This window comes from Mytilus edulis, chromosome 2, assembly GCF_963676685.1.
Source record: "Mytilus edulis chromosome 2, xbMytEdul2.2, whole genome shotgun sequence".
Classification (NCBI taxonomy): Eukaryota; Metazoa; Mollusca; class Bivalvia; order Mytilida; family Mytilidae; genus Mytilus; species Mytilus edulis.
This window is the reverse complement of record NC_092345.1, coordinates 25006517-25017091: the sequence shown is the minus strand read 5'-3', so window position 1 is coordinate 25017091 and position 10575 is coordinate 25006517. Positions and strand designations below refer to the sequence as shown.

Genomic DNA, 10575 nt, shown 5'->3' with positions numbered 1-10575 from the left:
ATATATAAAGTGTTCCTTTATTTATTTATAATTCACTAAATTAAATAAAGCCTTAATTGACCATGTTGACAGTAGTAGCACCGTGTAGAACGCCACATACGGTTTTGAAGCGAACAATTACATTAAAAACAAGTTCAAGAATCAAAATTTCTTTTTTGAGAATTGTTAGTACCAAATATTAATGTATTGCACGGAATGAACCTAACCATAATCTATTTCCAGCAAGCAGAAGCAGACGTTTACAGTGCTTTGGTTTCTCAAGCATCTCTCCCTAGTTTTTCGTGTTGCAATTTTGTAGGCTTTTCGTGCAAGGTTTAGGACGAAAACCTGTCTTTACTTTTGACGATTGTTTCTCGTATGATGGCAGCTTCTTAGTTAGAAGGCAAGTACTCCTATACAGAGTGGTAGTCCACTAACCATATTGACATGCATGATTTATTGTGTGTAGATCTTAATTGTTTTGCCGGTTATTTTTTTCCGTAATTGAACTGGTCTAATAAAACGATCTTGTTTTGCTGATTATGTTTACTTATTTTTATTTAAGTTTCTATCTATCTATTGTGATATTAATAAGATATAAGACAAAAAATGCAAAAAATTAATATGATAAAATCGTCAGGAAAGGGCAATAACTCTCAAAGTATTTGACCGACGATTTGACCATTTAAGGGTAAAAACTCCGATAAAGAGTCGTCTGACAGTATTGATGTACAAAAAAAAAATGGTAAAATTGACTATAAAGGGCAATAACTCCTTAGGGGTCAACTGACCATTTTGGTCATGCAGACTTTTTTGTAGATCTTACTTTGCTGAACATTAATGCTGCTCACAGTTTATTTCTATCTGCAGTAGTATTCAAGATAATAAAAAAAAAACCGGCAAAATTTCCTTAAAATTACAAATTTTGGGACAGCAACCCATCAACCGGCTGTCCGATTTATCGGAAAATTCCAGGGCAGATAGATATTGACTTGATGAACAATCCCTGTCAGATTTGCTCTAAATGCTTTGGTTTCAGAGTTATAAGCCAAAATCTACATTTTAACCCTATGTTCTATTTTTAGCCATGGCGGCCATCTTGGTTGGCTGGCTTGGTCATCGGACACATTTCTGAACTTGATACCCCAATAATGATTATGGCTAAGTTTGGTTTAATTTGGCCCAGTAGTTTTAGAGAAGATTTTTGTAAAAGTTAACAGACGACGACGGACGCCAAGTGATGAGAAAAGCTCACTTGGCCCTTGGGGCCAGGTGAGCTAAAAAGAACCAACATATAAATTTTCCAAAACTAGAAAACTGAACAGCTCATGAGTCGTCCTGAATATGCATGGCATGTGGCCACTTGATTTATCATTGTTTAACTGAGCAAGGCAAAGTCAGTGACTTGGTTTTGGGAAACCAAACAGGCCTTTAAAACCAACCATAAAACGTGGGATGCTATAAAATGTCCTCACTGATCTTGACTCTAATGTAGTATGAAATTTTATGGTATATATAAATGATGTATGCTGATAAGTATGATGTGTTAAAAGCAATAAATAATTGAATTGAAATGATATCAAGTGAGATTTTTTATTTAAATCAGTCTGCAATTATGATGCGTTTACATTTGTTGACAGACCTGTGCTTTTTTTTTTGAGGGGGGTATTGCCATGCTATCTTGAGAATAGAGTGAAACTGGAAATTCTATATCTATGCATTTATGCTTTCATTTTAAGAGCTAGATGGGCATGGGGTAGGAAATTTTTATACTTATTTGAATTTACTTGTTTGAAATTGCTTTGTAATTCAGAATAAAAACTCCATGTGCTTTTTTTAAGTTCTTTCCTCATTTCTTTACCTTAGCTTCTGGTCTTCTATTTGACAACTGAAATTAAATTATTAACTCTGTTACTTGTTGACCTCTATCCATCACCCTTGTGTGACAAGATGGTTTTTTTCCAGAATAAAAGAAATATAGAGTTCCGTATCTGGGATAAACATTCAGTTAAGTTATTTGTATTTATGTTCTACTTGGATATATGCAACCAGCGTTTGAATGACAAGAGCCAATGTTTGACCAATATCTTTATGAAAGCATGCCTTTACTTTTAGTATATTATTTCACATGTTAAATCTACGTTTCAGGTACCAAGCCTATCTTTGGCTACTAATTCCAAAACAGTTTAGGCTATAACCCATAAAATCAATTCAAACATAACTGTCTTGGTATGGAGCTCTGAGGTACAATTTCATAGAAATCCATTCACTAATACACAAATGATTGTCCTGAAACAAGAAATGCTTGTTTATGGCCCCTTATTCCTAAATAGTAAGGATACTATCCCCCTAAAATCAATCCAAATCTTCCTTTGATGGCATGGAACCTTATGATATGATTCCAGTGATCCATACACTTTACACTTTTAAGTTGTTCACCTTCCAACGATGACAACCATGCATGTTGATACCGGTTGAAATCTTTTCTTGTGTGTGATATCTAGGATTATTAGTCTTCAACCTCTGACATTTTTCCATTGAATTTTTAATAAGGCAAGATTTTTTTTTATGTTTTTGAACTTTTATGATTGTTTACGTAACTACAGCAAATGTTGCAGAAGTGGCATTAAATACAAACAAAATAATTATTTTTAAGCATGGCAAGTAAAAGAAAGAACTGAGTTATTCATATTTCGTAATCTTTATTTATGAAAATAATTTCTCAATTTCAAATATAATCATGAACATGATCACAGGTGAATGAACACATTTACAAATGCACATTATATGTACAACTCGTCAAGTACAAATATACACATGATCACAACAATAAATACATTACTTTTTCAGTGAACATGGTGAAAAAATAAACAAATAAATAAGCAAAAATAAGACAAGTAGTTCCTGTTATTCATGAACCTATTGAAAAAAATGGTGTCTTTATAAATTAATTGAAATTGTTTCAGTGTAAAATAATGCTGCCTCTCAAACTGATAGGTAAAAAAAATGAACCAACAAATCAAATGGCTTTCCCAGTCTGGAATTTGAGGCTCGAGAGATTCTGTGTTGCTCACAACATCTGCATCTTCAACAATGGCCATTTTGTTGTAAAAGATATCACTAAAGGGGAATAACTCTATTGTTGACAATATCAGTTATGAAATTGAAATGGGAAATATGTCACAAAGTGACAACCTGACCAAAGAGCAGATTATGTAGGTTTATTTGAAGATGGTATCCTGCTGATCATCTCTTCATTTTAAAATTTCTATTTATCATTTTAAGTTTTCAAGATCTAGATAATTAGCAAAAAATGCAAAAATTGGAAAAAATCTTCATTCAAGGGCAATAACTTCAATTTTTAGGAGTTGACTAGCGATTTAGGCCAGATAAGCTATTTAAAATGTAAAAAGCAGGTGCAAATCTTTACATCCAGGTTGAAATCTGCAGGAGATTACCAACTCATCCCACCCATCTGCAGGTTAGAGCTTGATTACCATAAAAAAATAATTAATATGTCCAGGAACTTATAACCGGAATCACATACCTTTTTAACAACACAACCCAAATAAAAACACACAAATATTGTGCAAACTAACTCTATGATTTTCATAATTTTCTGCTGTGTCTCTTGTTACAAAAATTGTGAACAATACAACCTAAATCTAATTATGTTATTTTTGGAATTTGCATACCATAAAAGGCATGATTGGATAGAATTATTAATTTGGCATTTATTTACCAATCAATTACTTTGTCATGTTCGTAATGAATATGTGTGTTCAAATATTGAGCTTAAATTTGATGTAACCACAAACTACCTTTAACCAAAAAAAGAACCAATAAAAAAATAAAAATATGGGAGGGACAGACACACAGATCAGATCAATATTATGAATGTACATGTACAATGTATCTTCAGATCAAGAGCATAATAGATTTAGAATTTTTCATTATTGTACCAAGAGTAGAATTTTAAATATCAGTCAAAGACTACACCATGTTACACATATGAACGTATATTTGATATACGTTTAAATTATCATAATAAAATATATGTCATTGTATACAACCAGTGAATATATTATATATATATCATAACTAATGCTTTATGAATGCAAAAATGGTTTGACCATAGTATTTACATGAAAATTTAACTAGATGACTAAATTTCCAACAAAGACAGCTCATTCACCATGTTCATAATGAACTTATACACATACATGTATGAACAACATAAGGAAATATTATTATACCATGTACACTTTTAAAATCTGATAAAATTTTCATAATTTTACAATTTACCATTTACAAATGATTTACATCCATTGAAAAATAAATATCTCCAATAGATATTATTTAAAATTACATGTATAATGTATGTTAAAAAAAGGAGAATGTGTCCATGGGACACAGATGATGGCCCTCTTGCATAGAACATTAAAAAGAGAGACAACTCACGCAGTCAAAGTGAAGCAACCCAAATGTGCACTAGATCTGTGTTTTGTCATAATATTAGCATTGTGTATAAGTTTGATAACCATGATAACATTTGGTTGAGGCAAACTTTAGTACAGAATTCTGCAATTAATTCAGTAACTGTAAAAGTGATGCCACCTATATGTATACATTAACATTGTAATATAAACTTAATCTGTGTTCTATGGTAATAATGGTAATGATCATGAGCTTTGTGTATAGGTTTTATAACATTGGTCAAGGGACACTTAAGTTAGAAAACTGAAATCAATTTTGAGAGATACATGTACTTATGGACAATTGACAACCATACAGATGGACAAGGGTAAACCTTAATGCTCCCTCAGCTATTGCAGGGGCATAACAACACCTACATAAATGCAGAAAATTTCAAAGAGTAAGCAAATTATGAATTATGAAATAGGAAAGACAAAATCCAAAATCATTTATACTGACCATGACTGACATTTAACAGTATTTTGTTTTAAAAAATAAATTCATGGATCAAACATTTATTTACTAAATTAATAAAAAAATTTCCATTTTTGAATTTAAAAGGCAAAAAATGGGTATACTATCAAACATGTCCACTATACATGTACAACAAAATTGCATGCTTAAAAAGAAGCAATTGAAAAAAATTGATAACAACCTGACATGCATAAATAAATAAGCTCTCTGAAAATTTGTTTGGCATGTTAACACAATTTAGATACTAAAATTAGAGAGTTTATATACAAATGTACATGTTGTAAAACATGTACATGATGTATGCATATGATGTAGTACATTTTCTTCATTCTTATTCCTTAATATGATATTCAGCACAAATTTGATCAAATAATTGATTCGTAGACGATTTGAATTTCTTGCAATAATTTTCTTCTGATCATATCTAAAAAAGCAAGATCACCATATATCATGATCAAAATGAATGAATTCGAAGTTTCTTAAAAATTAGGAAAATAAATTACAAAAAAACAATTTATCATTTTAATCCAATTGGTGCTGCCTAAATGTTATACATGTTATATTTTAACAAATTACTGTTCCTCCTTACAGTAAAATAATAATTCTAAAATCAAAAAGAAAATTGGATACAAAAGTAAATGCACTAGTATCCATGTATCTGAAAGCTTTTAAAAAAAAGTAATGAACACTTGTACATTCACACACACACATACATGTACATATGATTACCCAAAAACCATGAAACTGTTTTTAAAACAGAATAATTCAAATATGACATTTATGAGGTAGACTTGAAAAATCAAATTAACAAACTGTACATGCTGTATCGAATGTTGATTGTTTTCACCATGAAGAAGGTGAGAACATATTTAACTCTTTCCTTTTGACTTTAGTTTTTGTTTTAGTTGTCATGGTTGTCCACTGCGATGGACTAGATCCCATTGCTTTCTGAACGTTAGATGTTATATCCCCTTTAAATTCATCTTTTGGAAACTGTATTGGTTTCATAACAGTTAAGAATGGGATGGTGCTCCATGGTATTCTCTTGCTTTGCTCTGTGATGTTTTCACTCTTTATTGCCTGGGTATTTCCAAGGGGTGTTCCAAACTGTGGAGGAAAATTAATCTTAAACTTGTCTTTCCCATCAAGACTTGTACCACTGCTGTTAAAATCTGCTCTAGGTGGTGTATTTTGATCCATTTTTGATGGCATTTTCTTCCTGTCTTTATCCAGGTATAATAGTTTTTGAAACTACTGGTAAGTTTTTTAAAGTTGTTTTTGAATTTCAACTAACAACTGTGCTGACAACAGAGAATTTCCTTGAGAAACTAATAGTCAATTTTGGCAATTTGGAATAATGAACATAATGTAAACTGCACATTGCTGTATAGTTAAATTTTTGAAAAATATTGAACTTTTCTTGTGTCTTTAGACAATGATTTTTAATAGAGCTCTCTCTTCTTCTCAACGACCTGAAAAAAGAATAAGTTTTAAATCATGAAAGTTGCACAAGTATTGTTAGATCTTGTACAATGTTGTAATATATTCACTTATCATGTTAAGTGCATTATAAGCACTCTCACCCACATGTAATATGGACACTGTTTGTCATATTTCATCAAACATATATATATATATATCAAATGTTGCGGTAATATCTGAATGTCAGTCTGGGGTAATCATGATAATCCTAATAAGGGTGTATAAGTGTTTTTTTTTTTTAATACTGATAAAATGAATTAATATTTACATATATTCTAGTCAATATGTAAAAATTTTTACCTGGTTAGAATAGTAGTGATTATATTGCATGTATCATGTGTATTGTGTCACTGATTATACCGATAGAAAAAAGCGAACATATTTTGTCATGTAATTTGTATTTTTTTTAAAAAAATTTTATAATTAAGGAACTAAACAGTAAATCATTCAATTCAAATAATTAACTTTAATTTGATCTTTTAAAATTTTTTGCTTTAAATAATCTTCAATAAAAAATAAATTATACACACATTTTATTCCATATACAATTATGCATATATACATGATATATAAATCATGATAATCATGATAATAAATTTATTATAATTTATGTTTCAGGTTTGTGGGATAATGACATGAAATCACTTGTTTAAGTACTATACTATACATGTACCTCTATTTTCATCCAAAGAATCACTTCTTTTTATTTTAATGACCCACACTAATTTCAACACCCCTTTTCAAACAGAGAAATTTGTTCAACTAATATAGAATTTACAGCTAAATGATTGCATCAAAGGCATAAACCTTGCTATTTAAAAGAAATTTTTTTTTTCTTCCAATTTTACTAATAAGATGTAATCATAATAATCATGATAATATAAACCTATATATGTTTAAAATTTTGGTAAAACTACAAAATTACGATTAACATTTGTAAGACAAAACTTCAAATTTACACTTTAATACATTTTTATTCTTGTAAGTCCCCCGACTGTTTATATTTGGCATTTCGCTATTGTATTAGTTCTTTGCAAAGCTCATGCATATGATTTTCTGCAAAGGCAAGCACAGTGTTGAAAAATATTAGCCTAATAGGGCAGGTATGCCTACTTAGTATCCTTTTACTTCACAGCTTTTTTTTTGCTGGTTACTACAAGGGAATCAGTCCAACTTTATTTAACAGTGCTTATTTTGACATGTTTTTTTTCTTTCAACCATTTAATTTCTATTACAAAATACCAAAATTGGAAGGCCTCCCAGAAATAATTATCTGGACTAGGGGCAGGGCATGGCCAAATAAATATCATTCTGACATTCATACTTTTAACTGAAATTGGATAGTCTTCTATTAAAAGTGATCAATAAAAATATTTTTTAATAAAAGGAATATAATTCTGAGAGGGCGATTTAACATGCTTTTGGATGTGGAACCATCATTCATCAATGCCATTGTGCTGTTGTGCACTGTGTGATCTGATTTCTAGACACATACATGTACCCACAAATAGTTACACTACGTACTTGTATCAGTGATAATGATTAAAATATAAAAGAGATATATTTATAAGAGTAAAAGATGAAATACAAATATCTAATATCCTAATTTTTTGTGTATATTTAACTACTCACCTGATATTGCGTCACCTCTGGATACTAGGAAATGTCACGTAAATCTACTGGTTCTGTGTCTGTTATCTGGTACAACTTCGTACCTATGAAAGATATCAAACAGTAGTAAATACAAGTTTGGAATCAGTTTATAAATTTGTTAACGTGTCAAGGGACTATTTTCATTGACGGTAGCGGCTTTCGAATTAATTTTTCTGATCAGCAAAGTGATTTATCCGAAATCAAAATAGGAAGAAATTAAAGTTTACATTTTACCCTGAAGAAGTTTTTTTGCAAAATGTCCACGGCGGCGATCAACGACGAAATACAGAGCATTTCATGCCACAATATTCGTCCATTGTTTTTACATGGCTATATAGGACCATTTGTTATTCTTTATGCTATATGGCTGTATTCTTGGATATTTATATACGGTCTTGAGAGTTATTTTGAAGCCGGTTTGATCGTCCTCGCAATCATCGGCTTGTTGCAAATCTTGGTGTCACTTTTTTGTGTTTGGTCCGTTGATGTCAGATGTAGTCTTACATGTTCTAAGGTAAAAGAACCCCTTATGTTTCTGCACTCATATAAGTTGATAAACTTAAAAGCATGACACAGATGTAAAAGGTATGCCATATGTTGTACATTTTACAGTAGTCTGAGTTTACTCTGATTTCCAACAGCTGTTATGCCAGAGTAAGACAAGCTTGAGCCGTGGGACGTCAGAGCTCAGATCATGTCAGATTCCATAGTTGAACTTGAATGGTCACTGTGAAAACTGTCCAACTTTGAGAAAATAAAGGGTGGTACGTAGTGAAACTGGAGACAAAAATGAAATATGAACAAATTGAGGCTTGATTTTTTATATTCAAGGTCTTCAGTAGACTCCAGAAGCAGAGAACTGCACATCCATTTTGGACAGGCAAATTTCCACTTTTCTATCATGTATACATCACTTGAGGATATGTATAGTAAATTTACAAATCCTTGTATACATCAATTACATGGAAATGATGCAATGCATTGCAATATTAATGTCGACAAAACATAAAAAAGTCACATTTTAAAAATTAACAATTAAAATATGTTACAGGGATCCATTTCTTAAATAATGAATGGAAAGCATGGAATAATGTTAAATTTTATTAAGTATTTGGAAAATTAACATGATTAACACCATGAACACAATTTATTCATGTTATTTGTCATGTTCATCATCAGTCAGGGGACTTGCTGGAATAATGTACATGTAAAAAGGGGAGGGGGGTTGAAATACATTGTAAGTGGGGTCATTAAAATAATAATACTTAAAGAAGGGATTTTTTGGATGAAGATAGAGGTATACCTAAACAAGTGATTTTGGAATCATTTTTCATGTCATTATCCCAGATTCAGTACAAATTCATTACCTGACATGACCCGTCATCTGGTCATCCTTTTAACACAGATGTTGGTTCTTATAATTTTAAATTAAATTTAGAATTGAATTAAACAAACCCAGAGTATCCTTGAGGGTATGTGAGGTTAAATCAACTGGTGAGTTGTTATTACAAATGAGTAAACATGTTTGTGTCCATGTATTCAGTGATCAAACAATTTTTTTTTGTAAAGAAACGTTGAACTGGTCAGCTTTCCCCATCGCCGAAAATGACAAGATACTTTCCCTTAGATCAATTAAATGCATGTTACTGAAATATTTACGGCCACAAAAGTGTAACTGCCATTCTGTAGCTAAACTGTTTAATAAAATAATAGTTTTAAAGCCTTTCACTGGATAAAGAAGTCAAGCAACACAACAAGGTCAATGGTTTATGAATAATGTTTACGGGATGCCGGATTCCCTTTAGAGGCCATATATAATTCAAATGCTCCTGAAGATTTCCGTTAGTTATTTAAAATAAACTGGACCTCTGCTGTTGTTTCACTCTTATCTTGTGGCGAAGTATCAGTCAGCGGGTGGCCAGTTTAGTCCTAGAACTCATGTCTACTATAATAATCTCGACTAAACTACGTAATCGTCATTTGACAGTGACTGGGAATATTAATTGGTCAGTGAATTAACGTATGAGAAAATAAATTTAAAAAACAAAATCGCTCCACGTCGGACAGCATTGAACAATTTATAGTTTCACACGAGTGAATTGACGGAGTGATGTTTGATTTTTTTATAAACAAAAATGTAGCAATATTTTCATCTACTTATATTTCTACATTTACACCTAAATCAAAACGAAAATAAATAGTCGTCTATTGTGTCACCTATTATCCCTTGTGTCAACGTTTTTTGGTGTCGAATTCCGTTTACCTCTACAATCCGAACACCCGTGAAAACCGAACAAAATGCAAAGTCCTGTGTGTGTTTGGTTTGGGCAGGTTTCACTGTTTCTATTAATTATATATATAAACAATATTGATTTAAAAGTTACTGAAAAACAGATCCCAGGAAAAAAAGACACAAATTTGGTTGGGATGAAACATTTTTGTAAAAGTCCCACATTTGATTTACATGTACAATGATTTAGGAAAAGAGTCACAAATCAGATTTTTCCTTTT

The 10575-nt window shown here is 31.2% G+C and overlaps 1 protein-coding gene and 1 long non-coding RNA gene across 2 annotated transcripts in view; one reads left to right on the top strand and one right to left on the bottom strand.

Annotated features, from left to right (window-relative positions):
* Positions 1-4920: 4920 nt before the first annotated feature.
* LOC139511809 (uncharacterized) lies at positions 4921-8159 on the bottom strand. Its single transcript, XR_011662098.1, has 2 exons — positions 8044-8159; positions 4921-6401 (listed from the first exon to the last, which is right to left on the bottom strand). It is a non-coding gene; the product is annotated as an uncharacterized lncRNA (long non-coding RNA).
* A 64-nt stretch (positions 8160-8223) lies between these two features.
* LOC139511808 (endoplasmic reticulum transmembrane helix translocase-like) overlaps positions 8224-10575 on the top strand; it is a 37663-nt gene continuing 35311 nt past the window's right edge. Inside the window, exon 1 of the mRNA XM_071298893.1 lies at positions 8224-8578. Coding sequence (XP_071154994.1) covers positions 8321-8578 — 258 coding nt within the window. The 5' untranslated portion in view covers positions 8224-8320. The remainder of the gene's footprint in view (positions 8579-10575) is intronic.